Source organism: Coregonus lavaretus (genome assembly GCF_964263955.1).
Source record: "Coregonus lavaretus genome assembly, chromosome: 7".
Taxonomy (NCBI): Eukaryota; Metazoa; Chordata; class Actinopteri; order Salmoniformes; family Salmonidae; genus Coregonus; species Coregonus lavaretus.
Genome location: NC_139994.1, coordinates 50,062,236 through 50,083,035, shown reverse-complemented (window position 1 = coordinate 50,083,035; position 20,800 = coordinate 50,062,236). Strand labels below are relative to the sequence as shown.

General features: G+C 44.1%; 1 protein-coding gene across 1 annotated transcript in view; it reads left to right on the top strand.

The window, feature by feature from the left end:
• Positions 1–20,800, top strand: part of dnah2 (dynein, axonemal, heavy chain 2) — a gene marked incomplete at its 5' end in the record, with an annotated part of 216,531 nt that overhangs the window by 17,029 nt on the left and 178,702 nt on the right. The window contains one exon of the mRNA XM_084165815.1: positions 8,867–9,024. Within this exon, the coding sequence (XP_084021941.1) occupies positions 8,867–9,024 (158 nt within the window). The remainder of the gene's footprint in view (positions 1–8,866; positions 9,025–20,800) is intronic.

Here is a 20,800-nt window from a genome sequence, read left to right as displayed (position 1 = left end):
GGTACGGCAACTGCACCGCCCACAACCGCAGGGCTCTCCAGAGGGTGGTACGATCTGCCCAACGTATCACCAGGGGCACACTGCCTGCCCTCCAAGACACCTACAGCACCCGATGTCACAGGAAGGCCAAAAAGATCATCAAGGACATCAACCACACGAGCCACGGCCTGTTCACCCCGCTATCATCCAGAAGGTGAGGTCAGTACAGGTGCATCAAAGCTGGGACCGAGAGACTGAAAAACGTCTATCTCAAGGCCATCAGACTGTTAAATTGCCATCACTAGCCGGGTACCACCCGACTACTCAACCCTACACCTTAGAGGCTGCTGCCCTATATACGTAGATATGGAATCACTGGCCACTTTAAATAATGGAACACTAGTCACTTTAATCATGTTTACATACTGCTTTACTCATCTCATATGTATATACTGTATTCTATTCTACTGTAATTAGTCAATGCCACTCCGACATTGCTCGTCCTAATATTTATATTGATATATTTCTTAATTCCATTCTTTTACTTTTAGATTTGTGTATTGTTGTGAATAGTTGATACTACTGCACTGTCGGAGCTAGGGACACAAGCATTTCACTATACCAGCAATAACATCTGCTAAATATGTGTATGTGACCAATAACATTTTATTTTATTTTCAAACATTTATTTTCAAGCTTAGTGAGACCTTTAGCGGCTGCTGTTGTCTGCTATTGCCTACTGTGGATTGTTATTTGGGACTTGGAGATACACAGTTACAACAAGCTGTCGGAAACCCTCCACACACACACTCCGTCTCTCTCCCTGTCCAGCTCAGAGATATTCAACACCATCTGGTGTATTTCACAAAGCCTTCCAGTCTCTGTCTGTCTGGAAGACAGAAGAGAAGTCCAGTGGATTTTACTCTTAAGTCAAGACGTGCCTCTCCGTCTCCGCGCTATGAAGGAGTTTGAAGAGCCACAGATTCTCAGGAAACTGCCTGATTATACAAGAGCTTAGGAAATCTCAAGAGTTTAGATTCAGGGGACATACAGGTAACTGCCAAAATAAAGGAAACACCAACATAATAGGGCGTTGGGCCACCAGAGCTGCCAGAACAGCTTCAATGCGCCTTGGCATAGATTCTACAAGTGTCTGGAACTCCATTGGAGGGACGCGACACCATCATTTGATGTTTTGTTGATGGTGGTGGAAAACGCAGTCTCAGGCGCCGCTCCAGAATATTCCATAAGTGTTCAATTGGGTTGATATCTGGTGATTGAGAAACACGCACACACACACCCTTTAGGGCTCCAGACTGCGACCATTTAGTCGCATTTTGCAACCCTTTGACTTGGCTGTACAATTCACCTCAATCAAAACATCCTATTTTTTGGGCGGATAAAACCATGAATTAGTTAAAAGTAAATTGTATTATCCTCATGATTCCTGTAATAAAAGTGTCTGGCCTGCCGCTGTGCCTGCCTGTTTCGCTGGGGCTGGCTGCTGTACTGAGCAAGCCTCTCACACTCTGTCTCCCCCCTCCTGTGCCTCTCGGGATTGTATAACATTTCAAAATGCAATTGTGGGAACAAAAACTCAACTTTGGAAGAAACTAGTTGTGCATATTAAAGAGAGGAGGGTCTCAGCTTTCTGTGGGTATATGTTTTATTTCTTAACTTTCATTATTGAGCACACTGTTTTACAATCAAGATATCTGATATGGCTTTGAAATACGGAGTGCGCGAAATTGCGGATCGGCCATCGCTAGTGCAGTAGGCTTCATTGCAAAGTGTTTTTAGGACATTACATTTACTGTTAGATTAATACATGGCTACAAGCAGTAGGTGTTATACACTATATATACAAAAGTATGTGGACATCCATTCAAATTAGTGGATTCCACTATTTCAGCCACACCCATTGCTGACAGGTGTATAAAAATCGAGCACACAGCCATGCAATCTCCATAGACAAACATTGGCAGAAAATGGCCTTCCTGAAGAGCTCAGTGACTTTCAACGTGGCAATGTCATAGGATGCCACCTTTCCAACAAGTCAGTTCGTCAGCCCCGATTGACTGTAAGTGCTGTTATTTTGAAGTGGAAATGTCTAGGAGTAACAACGGCTCAACTGCGAAGTGGTAGGCTCACAGAACGGGACTGCAGATTCTTAAAGTGCGCACTCACTACCGAGTTCCAAAGTGCCTCTGGAAAAAACATCAGCACAAGAACTGTTCTTCGGAAACTTCATGAAATGGGTTTCCATGGCCGAGCAGCCGCACACAGGCCTAACATCAGCATGCGCAATGCCAAGCGTTGGCTGGAGTGGTGTAAAGCTCGCTGCCATTGGACTCTGGAGCAGTGGAAACGCTTTCTCTGGAGTGATGAATCACGCTTCACCATCTGGCGGTCCGACGCACGAATCTGGGTCTGGCAGATGCCAGGAGAACGCTACCTGCCCCAATGCATAGTGCCAACTGTAAAGTTTGGTGGAGGAGGAATATGGTCTGGGACTGTTTTTCATGGTTCGGGCTAGGCCCCTTAGTTCCAGTGAAGAAAAATCTTAATGCTACAGCATACAATGACATTCTAGACTATTCTGTGCTTCCAACTTTGTGGCCCTTTCCTGTTTCAGCATGACAATGCCCCCATGCGCAAAGCGAGGTCCATACAGAAATGGTTTGTCGAGATCGGTGTGGAAGAACTTGACTGGCCTGCACAGAGCCCTGACCTCAACCCCATCAAACACCTTTGGGATGATTTGGAACGCCAAATGCGAGCCAGGCCTAATCGCTGCCCAACATCAGTGCCCGACCTTACTAATGCTATTGTGGCTGAATGGAAGCAAGTCCCCGCAGCAATGTTCCAACATCTAGTGGAAAGCCTTCCCAGAAGAGTGGAGGCTGTTATAGCAGCAAAGGGGGGACCAACTCCATATTAATACCCATGATTTTGGAATGAGATTTTGGACGAGCAGGTGTCCACATATTTTTGGTAATGTAGTGTATTTAGAGATAGCGATCTAGCTAATGTGTTTTGAGTTTCCACTTCCTCAAGTGGTGAATTTTCACCAATTGAATTACACCTATATATAATATTAGTGCACGTAAAGATCAATTCTATCAGACAATTCTGGAGCCCTATTTTGACAGTAAAATATGTTAGATGTAGCAAGATATTTATTGAATACCATCTCAGTAGTCCAATTGGTAGTTACAGTCTTGTCCCATCGCTGCAACTCCCCTACGGACTCGGGAGAGAGCCATGCGTCCTCCAAAACACAACCCTGCCAAGCCGCACTGCTTACTTAACCCGGAAGCCAGCCGCACCAATGTGTCGGAGGAAACACCGCCCAGCTGGCGACCTAAGTCAGCTTGCAAGGAGTCGCTAGAGCGCAATGGGACAAGGAAATCCCGGCAGGCCAAACCCTCCCCTAACCCGGACAACGCTGGGCCAATTGTGCGCCGTTTCATGAGTCTCCCAGTCACGGCCAGCTGTGACACAGCCTGGGATCGAACCCGTGTCTGTAGTGACGCCTCAAGCACTGCGATGCAGTGCCTTAGACCGCTGCGCCACTCGGGAGGCCCTGATGCAAATAATCATGATATCATTCTGCCAGGCTACTTTGTAGTTAACATTTAATTAAGAAGTTTTAGAAACCTTTCCATCTACCAGAAGGCTTTCTCCTAATCCCCGTCTATACAGTATGTACATATATACCTTAAATACTCCAGTATCCCTGCACATTGTAAATTTGGTATTGACACTGACCCTGTATATAGCTTCCTATCTTACTTCTTATTTCTCGTGTTTTCTTTAATATACACTGAACAAAAATATAAACGCAACATGTAAAGTGTTGGTCCCATGTTTCATGAGCTGAAATAAAAAATCCCAGAAGTTTTCCATACGCACAAAAGCTTATTTCACCTTGTGCTCGGGACAATAAAAGGTCACTCTAAAATGTGCTGTTTTGTCACACAACACAATGCCACAGATGTCTCAAGTTTTGACGGAGCGTGCAATTGGTATGCTGACTGCAGGAATGTCCACCAGAGCTGTTGCCAGATCATTTAATGTTAATTTCTCTACCATAATCTGCCTCCAAAGTCGTTTTAGAGAATTTAGCAGTACGTCCAACCGGCCTCACAACCGCAGACCACGTGTTGGGGAGTATTTCTGTCTGTTATAAAGCCCTTTTGTGGGGAAAAACTCATTCTGATTGTCTGTGCCTGGCTCCCCAGTGGGTGGACCTGGCTGCAAAGTGGGTGGGCCTATGCCCTCCAAGGCCCAATCATGGCTGCACCTCTGCCCAGTCATGTGAAATCCATAGATTAGGGCCTAATTTATTTATTTCAATTGACTGATTTCCTTAGATGAACTGTAACTCAGTCAAATCTTTGAAATTGTTGCATGTTGCGTTTATATTTTTGTTCAGTATAGTTTACAATTGGCATCTTATTCTTCCCAAAGCGTTAACATGTAGACAGGAAAATATTCAGACCCCTTCACTTTTTCCACATTCTGTTACGTTACAGCCTTATTCTAAAATGCATTAAATAAAAACATTTCCTCAGCAATCTACACACAATACACCATAATGACAAAGCGAAAACTGTTTTTTAGAAATTTTAGCAAATGTATTAAACATAATGAACAGAATTCCTTATTTACATAAGTATTCAGACCCTTTGCTATGAGACTCAAAATTGAGCTCAGGTGCATCCTGTTTCCATTGATCATCCTTGAGGTGTTTCTACAACTTGATTGGAGTCCACCTGTGGTAAATTCAATTGATTGGACATGATTTGGAAAGGCACACACCTGTCTATATAAGGTCCCACAGTTGACAGTGCATGTCAGAGCAAAAACCAAGCCATGAGGTTGAAGGAATTGTCCGTAGAGCTCCGAGACAGGATTCTGTCGAGGCACAGATCTGGGGAAGGGTACAAAAAAAATTCTGCAACATTGAAGGTCCCCAAGAACACAGTGGCCTCCATCATTCTTAAATGGAAGAAGTTTGGAACCACCAAGACTCTTCCTAGAGCTGGCCGCCCGGCCAAACTGAGCAATCGGGGGAGAAGGGCCTTGGTCAGGGAGGTGACCAAGAACCCGATAGTCCCTCTGACAGAGCTCTAGAGTTCCTCTGTGGAGATGGGAGAACCTTCCAGAAGGACAACCATCTCTGCAGCACTCCACCAATCAGGCCTTTATGGTAGAGTGGCCAGACGGAAGCCACTCTTCAGTAAAAGGCACATGACAGCCCACTTGGAGTTTGCCAAAAGGCATTTAAAGACTCAGACCATGAGAAACAAGATGCCAGGACAGGACAGCGGAGTCACTCACCACCTTCCGGAGACATTTGAAACCCCACCTCTTTAAGGAATACCTGGGATAGGCTAAAGTATTCCTTCTAACCCCCCCCCCCCCCCCCCCCCCCCAAATTGTAAAGTGGTTATCCCACTGGCTATAGGGTGAACGCACCAATTTGTGAGTCGCTCTGGCTAAGAGCGTCTGCTAAATGACGTTAATGTGCCCTTGAGCAAGGCACTTAACCCTAATTGCTCCTGTAAGTCGCTCTGGTTAAGAGCGTCTGCTAAATGACTAAAATGTAAAATGTAAAATGTAAGATTCTCTGGTCTGATGAAACCAAGATTGAACTCTTTGGCCTGAATGCCAAGCGACACGTCTGGAGGAAACCTGGCACCATCCCTACGGTGAAGCATGGTGATGGCAGCATCATGCTGTGGGGATGTTTTTCAGCGGCAGGGACTGGGAGACTAGTCAGGATCAAGGGAAAGATGAGCGGAGCAAAGTACAGAGAGATCCTTGATGAAAACCTGCTCCAGAGCGCTCAGGACCTCAGACTGGGGCGAAGGTTCACCTTCCAACAGGACAACGACCCTAAGCACACAGCCAAGACAACGCAGGAGTGGCTTCGGGACAAGTCTCTGAATGTCCTTGAGTGGCAATTTAATCAATTTTTTAATAAGGCTGTAACGTAATAAAATGTGTTCAATACATTTTAGAATATTGTTGAATTCCGTTTTAATGTCTGGATTCTGTGATTCTGTCTGCATTCTCAACAACGCTGATTTTATAGCACCCTACTCTCTTTAATAAAGTATTGTGAATGACTTTATAATGACTATATAAGATGATGACTCAAATGTATTCTGTTTTGTGGCGCTGCAACAACAAAAAAATCGGTGCCACCAAATCATGGGCTGGTGCCACCGACTGAAAAAGTTAGTGGCACCAGTGCCTGGTGGAGCCCCTCTTTCAAAGTCACTGAGATGTCTTCTTCTAGCCATGGTAGCCAAAATAATGGGTCATTATTACACCAGAGGTCGCAAAAACGCAGATCTAAAATGCTTCTTATTGTAATTTCTGCTCGGCATCAGCCTAATGTTGTGCTTCAGTTGCGCTTCTCCACTTGGATGAGAATTCACCAAAAGGCATTCTTATCAGCAGACAGCGCTCTGACTGATGTGTAGCTACTTTGTCTCTGGTACTTTTCTCGGTGTAGCCTACTTTTCTCCAGTAAGATGCAAGTACATCTTCAAGCAAAACATTTGACTTTCAATATAAAACGCAGGTGAAATGGTTTAAAACGCAGATTTTTGGATGATCTCTTGTTTTGAAAATGCAGATTTCTGAACTCTTTGTATCCCTCATTTACTCGTGTTTCCTTTATTTGGGCAGTTACCTGTATGTTGTCTTCATCTTTCTTCTTCTTCCTCTCTCTTTCTCCATCATTTTTTTTCTCTCTAAGAAAGGGCGAGAGTGAGAAAAAACCCCCATTATTAACTCATAAGCTGGTTAATGCTCTAGCACTCTCCACCTTCAGGCCAAATGAGAATTTCTGTCATTTACATATCAATTTAATTTCCTGTGTTTTTCTCTCTCCCCCTCCTTCATTAAAAGCGGCATTTGCTCGGCGGTGTAATCAGCCTGTAGAACACATTTTCCTGGTGCCGTGAGCACTCGAACACACACACACACACACACACACACACAAACACACACACACACACACACACACACACACACACACACACACAGAAGACGAGGAAAAAGAGGCAAAGGAGACAAACGCAAAGGCGCGTGCACACACCAAACACACACACACTCACTCACACATTTCAGTGAGGCAGAGCAGGTCGGCTCAGCTCCCCAGCCCGCTGTTCCTCTGTCAGGATTAAACCACTGATCAGAGAAATGAAAGGGAAGCTGTCATTCCACATACCCCACTATATACATCATCCCCAATAATTACTCTCCTCCCTTTGACTCTCTCTCTCTCTCTCTCTCTCTCTCTCTCTCTCTCTTTCTCTCTCTCTGTGTCTCTGTCTCTCTCTTCATCTCTCTTTTTCTCTCTCTGTCTGTCTCTCTCTTTCTCTCCTGTCCCTTCTCCCTCTCTTCTCTCTCTCACACTCTTTCTCTCCTGTTTCTTCTCTCCTTACCCCGCTCTCCCTCCCTTCCCCTATATTCTACCTGTGTTTATGTGAGTGTGACAGACAGGATAGCGATGGCTGACTGACACCAAGCACACCACATTAAATGCGGGGTTTATGAAACGTTGAAATGTGAGCCTGGTTGAATTATACTCTACCCCTCTAAAGCGTAGGCCTTTTCTCTCTCTCACTGCGTGGTATTATAATACAAACCACACCTGCATCAAGAGTCTGAGCCGGCCAGGCTGCACAGAACAGATGTAGATCTGCATACATCTGGTGTGATCCAACCCTGGAGGGGGATACCAGGGCCTTCAACCTAGCTTTTTAGCATTATGAATATTAAATAATTATAATAATTAGTCATTTAGCAGACGCTCTTATCCAGAGCGACTTACAGGAGCAATTAGGGTTAAGTGCCTTGCTCAAGGGCACCGACAGATTTTTCACCTAATCGGCTCGGGGATTAGAACCAGCGACCTTTCGGTTACTGGCACAACGCTCTTACCCACTAAGCTACCTGCCGCCCCAATTAAAAACCAACCAATTAAAAACCATACATACACCAAGGATAACAAAATGTTACACTTGGACTGGAGGCTTGGAGTTGAAAGAGAGAGAGGGAAGGTGAAGGGGGATGATCTGTAGATTATTTTGATGAATTCCACAGATTGAATTTTTTTGTGGGTTTTCTTGACCAAATGACTTGACCAGGAATTGTTTTAATCTACTACTAGGAGCCCTGAGTTTCTCCTGGTGAGGCCACATCATGGTAACTAGGGGCCTGAGTTTCTCCTGGTGAGGCTATATCATGGTAACTAGGGGCCTGAGTTTCTCCTGGTGAGGCTATATCATGGTAACTAGGGGCCTGAGTTTCTCCTGGTGAGGCTACATCATGGTAACTAGGGGCCTGACCTTCTCCTGGTGAGGCTACATCTTGGTAACTAGGGGCCTGACTTTCTCCTGGTGAGGCTACATCTTGGTAACTAGGGGCCTGAGTTTCTCTTGGAGAGGCTACATCATGGTAACTAGGGGCCTGAGTTTCTCCTGGTGAGGCTACATCATGGTAACTAGGGGCCTGACTTTCTCCTGGTGAGGCTACATCTTGGTAACTAGGGGCCTGAGTTTCTCTTGGAGAGGCTACATCATGGTAACTAGGGGCCTGACTTTCTCCTGGTGAGGCTACATCTTGGTAACTAGGGGCCTGAGTTTCTCCTGGTGAGTCTACATCATGGTAACTAGGAGCCTGAGTTTCTCCTGGTCAGGTCTAGTAATCAGGATAACTCAAGGCCCTATACATAACACAAGGCCTAAGTCATTTCTACTCATGTATTACACACACAAGCCTTAGTGGTAATGTGGTGTCTTGCATCTTTTCTCTGTTGTTGTTGTTGTTGTTGATCATTTCTGTGTTGTTGTTGTTGTTCCAGATGAGTAATGAGATTATCCGGCTGTGCTGCAGAGATATCTCCCTGGACAGGATCTTCCAAGGCTATGTGGTCTCCAGCAAGCAGACCCTCAACGACTGCATTCAGTGCTGCCTGGCCTGGAAGGAGCTTTACCTGCACACCTCACAGCTGCACCACAAGTAAGGACAGACACACACACACACACACACACACACACACAAACTGAAATGTGTTTTACACAGCACATGCAAGCACACACACACAAACATTTAAATTTTAGTCATCAGAGCGACTTAAAGTTAGTGCATTCATCTTAAGATAGCTAGGAGGGACAACCACATATCACAGTCATAGTAAGTAAATATTTCCTCATAGTAGCTATCAGCAAAGGCAGAGCAGCTAGTAAGAAGGGAAAGAGTCAAGTGTTAGTTCACGGGGGGAGGGGGGGGGGGGGGGGTGACACACACAAATCGGTGCCACCAAATCATGGGCTGGTGCCACCAACTGAAAAAGTTAGTGGCACCAGTGCCTGGTAGAGCCCCTCTATCAAAGTCACTAAGATGTCTTCTTCTAGCCATGGTAACACACACACACACACACACACACACACACACTGTACAATTCATCAATGTCACTCACTAATAATTGCATATGTAATGACAGTTAATCCAAGTTCCTACACCTTCCTGCTGAATGTAAAGCTTAAAGACTTCCCTTCTCTTTCTGAAAACAACAACAGTGTCTCCTTTCTAAGTGATAGCAACAACGCACTGCAGCTAGCTACTGGGGCTCCTCTGCAAATTGACAGCAGATGAGAGCATCCCCACTTCAAAGTGATGGCGAACACACTCGGGAATGACAACACCTCACTACGAATAGCGGAGTAGTGCGTCGATCTCCCAGTTTGAAAAGGAGCTTTTGCGTTAAGTTACATCAGCTTATCCTATAGTGGAGCTTTATTGTGGAGTTTCAATGAGGAACTTGACAAGGTGAATGACAACGCCTTACTAAGAAAATAAGTCTTAAAACTGAGCAGGAGAGTTCCTCAACAGTTTCTTCACCTGTTGGTTTAAGTAAAGTTGGGCTGGGGATTTGGAGAGAGACAGAGAGAGAGAGCGAGAGAGAGAGAGAGAGAGAGAGAGAGAGAGAGAGGATGAGATTGAGAGAGAGAGAGAGAGAGACAGAGAGCGAGAGAGAGAGGATGGAGATTGAGAGAGAGAGAGTGAGTGATAGAGTGATAGAGAGAGATCCAGAAAGACACAGAGAGTGAGGGAGAACGAAAGAGGGAACTTTGGCTGTTTCCTCTCAGTTGTCAGTCAGTGAGCTCAGCCTCAGCTCAGCGTTGTCAGGCGTGGTAGTGGGGAGGCTAGCTTCACTTCATTATGGCCGCCAGGGTGTGTGATGTGTGATTGCTCTGAGAGCCTCGGGGCCCCAGCTTTATTCAATGGTAGCACAGAGGCCAAATGGTTCCACACGCACACACACACACACACACACACACACACACACACACACACACACACACACACACACACACACACACACACACACACACACACACACACACACACAGCTCCAATACTCCTCAGGGCCCCTGTCGTCCACACGGGCAATCAACCCCATCCACCCAATTAAAGAGAGTGCTTAGTTCCTGATCAGTGGATGGGTAGAGGGGCGGGATGGGAGGGGGGTGAAAGCCCCATAGCATAGCTGATGACTACAACATTTGCTCTCTCTATGATACTCCTCTGTACCCTAGTGACTAGGCAATAGTCTATAGTATAGGGTGGGACTGTTGCAGCCAAACAGGGCTCTATAGTACCTCAAGAACAGAACCATTTAGAGACATACAGTACAGTGCATTCGGAAAGTATTCAGACCGTTTCACTTTTTCCTCATTTGGGTTTTTTCCTCATCAATCTACACACAATATACCATAATGACATAGCAAAAACAGGTTTTTAGAAATGTTTGCAAATTTATGAAAAAAACAACAACTGAAATATAACAGTTACATAAGTATCCAGACCCTTTACTCAGTACTTTGTTGAAGCACCTTTTGCAGCAATTACAGCCTCGAGTCTTCTTGGGTATGACGCTACAAGCTTGGCACACCTGTATTTTGGGAGTTTCTCCCATTCTTCAAGCTCTGTCAGGTTGGATGGGGAACGTCGCTGCACAGCTGTTTTCAAGTCTCTCCAGATATGTTCGATCTGGTTCAAGTCCGGGCTCTGGCTGGGCCACTCAAGGACATTCAGAGACTTGTCCCGAAGCCACTCCTACGTTCTCTTGGCTGTGTGCTTAGGGTCGGTGTCCTGTTGGAAGGTGAACCTTCGCCCCAGTTTGAGGTCCTGAGCGCTCTGGAGCAGGTTTTCATCAAGGATCTCTCTGTACTTTGCTCCGTTCATCTTTCCCTCGATCCTGACTAGTCTCCCAGTCCCTGCCGCTGAAAAACATCCCCACAGCATGATGCTGCCACCACCATGCTTCACCGAAGGGATGGTGCCTTTTGGCAAACTCCAAGCAGGCTGTCATGTGCCTTTTACTGAGGAGTGGCTTCTGTCTGGCCACTATACCATAAAGGCCTGATTGGTGGAGTGCTGCAGAGACGGTTGTCCTTCTGAAAGGTTCTCAGATCTCCACAGAGGAACTCTGGAGCTCTGGCAGAGTTACCATTGGGTTCTTGGTCACCTCCCTGACCAAGGCCCTTCTCCCCCGATTGCTCAGTTTGGCTGTGTGGCCAGCTCTAGGAAGAGTCTTGGTGTTTCCAAACTTAATCCATTTAAGAATGATGGAGGCCACTGTGTTCTTGTTGACCTTCAATGCTTCAGAAATTGTTTGGTACCCTTCCCCAGATCTGTGCCTCGACACAATCCTGTCTCGGTGCTATATGGACAGTTCCTTCGACCTCATGGCTTGGTTATTGCTCTGACATGCACTGTCAACTGTGGGACCTTATATAGACAGGTGTGTGTCTTTCCAAATCATGTCCAATCAATTGAATTGACCACAGGTGGACTCCAATCAAGTTGTAGAAACATCTCAAGGATGATCAATGGAAACAGGATGCACCTGAGCTCAATTTCAAGTCTCATAGCAAAGGGTCTGAATACTTATGTAAATAAGGTATTTATATTCTTTATTTTTTATAAATTAGCAAACATTTCTAAAAACCTTTTTTCCCTTTGTCATTATGGGGTATTGTGTGCAGATTGATGAAATTTTTATTTATTTAATCCGTTTTAGAATAAGGCTGTAACGTAACAAAATGTGGAAAAAGCGAAGGGGTCTGAATACTTTCCGAATGCACTGTACATGGCTCTGCTCATGACTCCTTCAGCATTCTCTCCCCTGTTTGATGCTCTCAGTGATCCCTTCTCTGCCCCCTAGCCAGTAGTATCATACACAGGGGTTGTTTAGGCATTCATGTGGGAGTCACTAGCCCTGCCATATCTACATTGAGGATAGCCATATCACTTACTACTGTATCTTAGCATAAGACAGAGCTGCTGCGATGTGGTTGTGTGGTATCTTCCGGGAGGCAAGTTAAGTATAAGAGTGGGGAGTTGGAACCGTTTACAGCCAAGAATGTTTTAGATACAAGTAGTGTCCTTTCACTATTCCATTAACTTTGAACTGGTATGCCTTTGTCCGTCTGCGAGATAGCCAACTTTAAAAAATGAAGCACATTCCATCAGCTATCTCAAGAGAGTCTTCCCCGGCTAGGTGAGGTAGGAGAGAGTGGGGGAGGAGGGGAGTAGGGTGACCACATGTCCCGGATTGTGCGGGACAGTCCTGCATTCTGGCCCTTTGTCCTGCATCCCGCAACCAAATAATAATGTCCTGCATTTATCAACAAATTCAAACACCACTAATTTAGAAAGAAAAGGTTGATTTGTCCCGTATTTCATTCAGACATTCCAACCTGTCTCTTGCAGTCACTTTGCACTTATGAATAGATGTATATCATAAGGATGTGGTACTGGTGATGTTCAACACTTCTCCAATAGTTGTTGAGATCGAGACGTAGGCCAATGTCATAGGCCTATCGTCAACCAATCACATTTCTCATATCCTTCCGGGCAAAATTCCAGCTAAACTTGGAGAAGCGTGCTTCTGACTAAGAGCTACAAAAGTAAGTAAATAGCCTTATTAGACTGAAAGATAGGCTATAAGCTAATTTAGTCAAACTTGTGAGGCTCTCCAAGTTTCTAATTAGTTGCTCATTCAACACATTTGCTGTTACTTCACTCAATCCTGTTTTAAAAGTCTCCCTTCCTAACTGTTTTACAGTCCCTGAGACCAACCAGAAATGTTTCCTTGGTCACATATTCCCAAACAGCCACACATGTGGTTTCTCGTGTCTGCATCACCAAATTTTGCGAGAAGGGGTGTAGTGCTGCCAGAGTGTCGCTCTGCCACTTCTCATAATGGTGCCCATTAAGTAAAGTTACATCAAAGCTGAATCAATGTCTTGGAAGATCACATAATAATGAATTAGTATTCTACATAACACAACCAAATGTGATAGCATAGTATAACGTTACTGTCACACCAAAAACACCACCTCATTTTACCACCTCATTACTTATGAGATTTAGAATGGCTAGCTGAATAGTTTAAAAAAACTCAACAGCGCACGCCACTAGGCAGAATGTGCTTTGATTGATTGAAACAAAATACAGGAAGGCTATACAGTATAGTTTGTTAACAACATCTTCTCTAATTTGCTCAGGAAACTAGGCATACAGTGCTATGAAAAAGTATTTGCCCCCTTTCTAATTTTCTCTACTTTTGCATATTTGTGATATTGAATGTTATCAGATCTTCAACCAAAACCTAATATTAGATAAAGGGAACATAAGTGAACAAATAACACAACAATGACATATTTATTTCATAAATAAAGTTATGCAACACCCAATTCCCCTGTGTGAAAAAGTAATTGCCCCCTTACACTCAATAACTGGTTGTGCCACCTTTAGCTGCAATGACTCCAACCAAATGCTTCCTGTAGTTGTTGATCAGTCTCTCACGTCGCTGTGGAGGAATTTTGGCCCACTCTTCCATGCAGAACTGCTTTAACTCAGTGACGTGTGGGTTTTCAAGCATGAACTGCTCGTTTCAAGTCCTGCCGCAACATCTCAATTGGGATTAGGTCTGGACTTTGTCTAGGCCATTCCAAAACTTCCAATGTGTTGCTTTTTAGCAATTTTCATGTAGACTTGATTGGTAGACTTGAACCAAACTCTGCATTCCACAGTAAGAACATCATACCAAAGGTCAAGCATGGTGGTGGTGGTGTGATGGTTTGGGGATGCTTTGCTGCCTCAGGACCTGGACAACTTGCCTTAATAGAAGGAACCATGAATTCTGCTCTGTATCAGAGAATTCTACAGGAGAATGTCAGACCATCCGTCTGTGAGCTGAAGCTGAAGCGCAGCTGGGTCATGCAGCAAGACAATGATCCAAAACACACAATCAAGTCTACATGAAAATTGCTAAAAAGCAACAAATTGGAAGTTTTGGAATGGCCTAGTCAAAGTCCAGACCTAATCCCAATTGAGATGTTGTGGCAGGACTTGAAACGAGCAGTTCATGCTTGAAAACCCACACGTCACTGAGTTAAAGCAGTTCTGCATGGAAGAGTGGGCCAAAATTCCTCCACAGCGACGTGAGAGACTGATCAACAACTACAGGAAGCATTTGGTTGGAGTCATTGCAGCTAAAGGTGGAACAACCAGTTATTGAGTGTAAGGGGGCAATTACTTTTTCACACAGGGGAATTGGGTGTTGCATAACTTTGTTTATGAAATAAATATGTAATTGTTGTGTTATTTGTTCACTTATGTTCCCTTTATCTAATATTAGGTTTTGGTTGAAGATCTGATAACATTCAGTATCACAAATATGCAAAAGTAGAGAAAATTAGAAAGGGGGCAAATACTTTTTCATAGCACTGTAAGTTGCGCGTCACTACTTCACAGGAGAGGAATTTGAACGCAACATTTTTGTACAAATCAAAATACGTTTTTTGGCAAAAATGCCTTCTAGAACATGTGAACATTCATGTGCGTTAATAACAAACTTGTATGCCATATGTAAAAACGAATAAAATTGTAATTATGAGCCTAGTTGTTTTAGCCACGGAAAAAGACAGAAACCTTCCCGCTAGCCATGATTGGCTGAGATAATGGATGGGCTGGACATGCCGAGAGATGAGTTCAGATTGGTCTGCCATGTAGCACGCTTCTGTCTATAACATAGACTCAGTATGTGTAGGTCATTCTTTATAATGCAGCTTTTTTTTTAAAGATATCACGAAGAGGACCTAGATTTGAAATCAGTGGAATGCCCTGTGGAAGCAGAGTATGACAGCTAAGGAGATGGAGAAAATGCAGGCGTTTGATTGCAAATGTAGAGGGAGTCGAAAAGAGAACACAGAAGGTTGTTGTATAAAATACCTGTTTTAGAAAATGTTCTTGAGACTGTGTGGGCATAGCCAGACGTTGCAATTGGACGATGCATTTTAGGCATATTCTATAATTAGATCTGTCGGGGGGGGAATGCAAATGTCCCGCAAAATCATCCTGTTGTCCCGCATTTGGGCATTTTAAATGTGGTCACCCTTGAGGGGAGGAGAGTGGAGGGAAGGGGTGCTAAGTAAAGAAACGCTGATATATCTCCAAGCTCGTTAATGAGGGCCAGGGTCTAAATATCTGTCTCTGTCTCTCTCTCTCTCTCTCTCTCTCTCTCTCTCTCTCTCTCTCTCTCGCTCTCTCTCTCTCTCTCTCTCTCTCTCTCTCTCTCTCTAGTCAGATATCACACTGAGAGGCTGTCGCTCACACGGCCAATATCACAGTCTATACTGGGTTCAGCCATAGGGCATGGAAAGAGAAGAGGAGGAGGGGTTGAAGTGAGGGAGAGAGGCAGAGGAGGAGGAGGCAGGCTGAGTGGGAGAGAAGAGGAAGAGAGGGAGTAGGGGAGAAAGGAGGGGGAGAGTTGGAGAGATGAGGAGGGATTGAGAGAGTGAAATTAGTGAGGTCTTAGGTGGCTGGAGACCTGTTTTAACACTTAGAAGTCCTATCTAGGAGGGAGTCAGTGTGTTGTAGTGGTGTAAGTGTCTGCCCTGGGGAAAGCAGTCCCTGGCCTTGTGTCTGCAGCCTCAGCCCAAAACACGCACGCACACACACACACACACACACACCCACACACCCACAGTTCTCCTGCGAGAGGCTCCAGCCCAGTGATAACAAAGAGACCAGGACTGCCTGCCTGTCTGTCAGCCTCCACCTTGACTTCATGAAGCAATAAACTAGGTGCTGAAGCCCTCTCTCTTTCTCACACCAATCTAACACTGAGGGGAGAGAGAGAGAGTCGGTGTGCAAAATACATTAAGACAGAGGAGCGATCAAAGTTTAGACTATAAGAGAGCTGTGTGTGGACGGCCATGAATCAAAGGGCTGCGTTTCTGGTCAGATTCAGAGGTTGTGTGTGTGTGAGTGTTAGCAGAGATCGGTTAATTAGATTTATATAACCCTCAGGAAGGTCAGTCGATGTGGTGCATGCGTGTTCGCGTGCGTGTGTTCGTGTGTGTGTGTGTGTGTGTGTGTGTGTTCATGTGTATGTTATCTATATTTTGTGAGTGTATGTGTTGTTATGACCACGGAGATCTGACGCATGATGTGGGGTTAGCTCCAGCCTGCCCTCTCTCCTTTGTCCTCCTGGTGGCCTCTCTCTCTATTTCTCTTTCTCTCACTCCCTCTCTCACTCTCTCTCTCTCTGTCTTTCTCTCTCTCTCTCTCTCTCTCTCTCTCTCTCGCTCTCGCTCTCTCTCTCTCTCTCTCTCTCTCTCTCTCTCTCTCTCTCTCTCTCTCTCCACTCAACCTTCTTTCTCTTTCTCTGCATCTCACGGTTTTCTCTCCTTTCCTGCCTCTCATTTTCAACCTTCATCACTCTCTCTTTCTTTTCAACAGCCTCTCTCTCCTTCATTTGCCCTCTTTCTCTGGTCTGTCTCTCACACACGCACACATGATTACCTCCTGTTTATTTAATCATTAGGTCTATTATGTTAGATTTTCCAGACAGACAGACAGACAGACAGACAGACAGACAGACAGACAGACAGACAGACAGACAGACAGACAGACAGACAGACAGACAGACATATAGATAGAAAGAGAGACAGACAGACAGACAGACAGACAGACAGACAGACAGACAGAGAGACAATGCAGTACATAGACAGGCAGCAGGCAGAGTCTCTTTATCCCTCATCATCAGGTTTAACCCTTTGTAGTGTCTTTGTAGAGGTGTGTGTGTGTGTGTGTGTGTGTGTGTGTGTGTGTGTGTGTGTATGCGTTCGTGTAGTGTCCCTTCTCCCTCACCCTGACTGAGATAAATTAATTTAATACGCCTGGCTGTTTGATGTAGTGATAACCTTCTGATAAAGGTTATTCCTTAGAGTTAATCTCAGGTAAAGGGAAAGAACGTGCTCAACTCTCATCCTCGAGCCTAAATAAATTAAAGGGTGCTTTGAGTTGGAGCCAACAGTTGTTCCAGGGCTTCAGACTAACATTTTCCCCTGGTGGCACTGGTGCCACTAAGTTTTTCAGTTGTTGGCACCAGCCCATGATTTGGTCACACCTATTTTTTTCCCGCGCCGTCACGCTATTTAAATGAGTAGCTTAGCTAGGATAGTGGGTTCGATTCCCGGGACCATCCATATGTAAAATGTGTTCACACATGACTGCAAGTCGCTTTGGATGAAAGCGTCTGCTAAATGATATATTATTATTATTATTATTATTATAATTATAATATTTTAAAGTAATTCACAGTGCTTTATTAAAAAGTAAGCTAAATATTTTTTTTGTTCAATAGAGATGAATTTGCCTGCATCTTTATGTGCTCTAATATCATAGGCTAATTTATTTGGGGCTAATTCACCACCTGAATAAGTGGAAACTCAAAAGACATTAGCTAGATTGCTAACTCTAAATATAATACCCACTGCTGGTAGCCATGTATTAATCTAACAGTAAAGGTGTTTTTGCAGTTGTAGCCTACTGCCCAATGAGGCCTATGCTCTATGTAGTACTGTGCGCCTCTCATAGTCTGTTCTGGACTTGGGGACTGTGAAGAGACCTCTGGTGGCATGTCTTGTGGGGTATGCATGGGTGTCTGAGCTGTGTGCCAGTAGTTCAAACAGACAGCTCGGTGCATTCAACCTGTCAATACCTCTCACAAATACAAGTAGTGATGAAGTCAATCTACCAGGAGAGATTGACATGCATATTATTAATGTTAGCTCTCTGTGTACATCCAAGGGCCAGCCGTGCTGCCCTGTTCTGAGCCAATTGTAATTTTCCTAAGTCCCTCTTTGTGGCACCTGACCACACGACTGAACAGTAGTCCAGGTGCGACAAAACTAGGGCCTGTAGGACCTGCCTTGTTGATAGGGCTGTTAAGAAGGCAGAACAGCGCTTTATTATGGACAGACTTCTCCCATCTTAGCTAGTTGTTGTATCTATATGTTTTGACCATGACAGTTTACAATCCAGGGTTACTCTAAGCAGTTTAGTCACTTCAACTTCAACTTCCACATGATTCATTACAAGATTTAGTTGAGGTTTAGGGTTTAGTGAATGATTTGTCCCAAATACAATGCTTTAAGTTTTTGAAATATTTAGGACTAACGTATTCCTTGCCACCCATTCTGAAACTAACTGCAGCTCTTTGTTAAGTGTTGCAGTCATTTCAGTCGCTGTAGTAGCTGACGTGTATAGTGTTGAGTCATCCGCATACATAGACACACTGGCTTTACTCAAAGCCAGTGGCATGTCGTTAGTAAAGACTGAAAAGAGTAAGGGGCCTAGACAGCTGCCCTGGGGAATTCCTTCCATTAAAGAACACCCTCTGTGTTCTGTTAGAGGTAACTCTTTATCCACAATATAGCAGGGGGTGTAAAGCCATAAAACATACATTTTTCCAGCAGCAGACTATGATCAATAATGTCAAAAGCTGCACTGAAGTCTAACAAAACAGCCCCCACAATCTTTTTATCGTCAATTTCTCTCAGCCAATCATCAGTCATTTGTGTAAGTGCTGTGCTTGTTGAATGTCCTTCCCTATAAGCGTGCTGAAAGTCTGTTGTCAATTTGTTTATTGTAAAATTGCATTGTATCTGGTCAAACACAATTTTTTTCCAAAAGCTGACTAAGGGTTGTTAACAGGCTGATTGGTCAGCTATTTGAGCCAGTAAAGGGGACTTTACTATTCTTAGGTAGGGGAATTACTTTTGCTTCCCTCCGGCCCTGAGGGCACACACTTCCTAATAGGCTTAAATTGAAGATATGGCAAATAGGAGTGGCAATATCGTCCGCTATTATCCTCAGTAATTTTCCATCCAAGTTGTCAAGTTTTTTTTTACCTCTTTCACACTCACTTTACGGAATTCAAAATTACAATGCTTGTCTTTCATAATTTGGTCAGATATACTTGGATGTGTAGCGTCAGCGTTTGTTGCTGGCATGTCATGCATAAGTTTGCTAATCTTGCCAATGAAAAAATCATTAAAGTAGTTGGCAATATCAGTGGGTTTTGTGATGAATGAGCCATCTGATTCAATGGATGATGGAGCGGAGTTTGCCTTTTTGCCCAAAATTTCATTCAAGGTACTCCAAGGCTTTTTACTATAATTCTTTATGTCATTTATCTTTGTTTCATAGTGTAGTTTCTTCTTATTTTTATTTAGTTTAGTCACATGATTTCTCAATTTGCAGTACGTTTGCCAATCGGTTGTACAGCTAGAATTATTTGCCATTTATTTTGCCTCATTCCTCTCAACCATACAATTTTTCCATTCCTCATCAATCCGCTGGGATTTAACAGTTTTTACAGTCATTTTCTTAATGGGTGCATGCTTATTAGTAACTGGGATAAGCAATTTCATAAATGTGTCAAGTGCAGCGTCTGGTTGCTTCTCATTACACACCACGGACCAACAAATATTCTTTAGATCAACAACATATGAATTACTACAAAACTTATCATATGATCTCTAATACACTATATTAGGCCCAGCCTTTGGAACTTTGGTTTTCCTAGATATGGCTACTATATTGTAATCACGTATAATGTATAATGTGCAGCTCGCACCAATGCGACCTAAACAAGCAAGATGTGACTAAATGGTCGCAGTCTGGAGCCCTGCGATCACATAAAAAAAAGTGCTTTTCAGGACCTTCATGTAGTTGTATAGTACTGTCTGTGCTTTTGCCTAAGAAAGCCTGGAGGATGCCTGTCCTAGGCTCCTAGCACCTCTCTGCAGTGTTTATCGTAGTTTTCACACCGTCTCCAGCCTGTTGTTGTTGTGGTTCAGGTGGTGTTGAGATGATGCTGTTGTGTCTCTGAGGCTAAGCTAATCATATCTATTTTAAACACGGGTGAATCATCTTTGTCCTGTTTTGACGGAGTGTGTGTGTGTGAGAGAGAGTGTGTGTGGTACCTTCTATTCTGTCTCACCCTCCAGGCTTATCGCGGTACACAGCTGGTGGGAAGGTGACTAGCTAGTAGCTAGCTTTTCTTTGAGCCTGTAGAGGGCCGTGGTATTATTGTTCAGAAGCTTGGTCGTGAACCTAGCCATTGTGACGCATTAAATGGAATAAACACACAGATAATCTGGGTAATGTACTGTTTATGTGGATCACTGACTGACATTCACCTCACTGTGTGTGTGTGTGTGTGTATCACAGCCTGTGAGCATAACAACTTCAGGGCCCTATAAAATCTGTAAAAAAAAAAAAAAACGGATTCTGTATTTCCCCAAATTCCGTTTTCTCCGCTTTGTTTTTCCAGGTTTTCCAGGTTAACATCACACTTTTAATAGAATTTAAAAAATGGATGTTGTGAGTCCACATTTTTGAGGTCTGGGAACATTTTTAGAATTTTCGA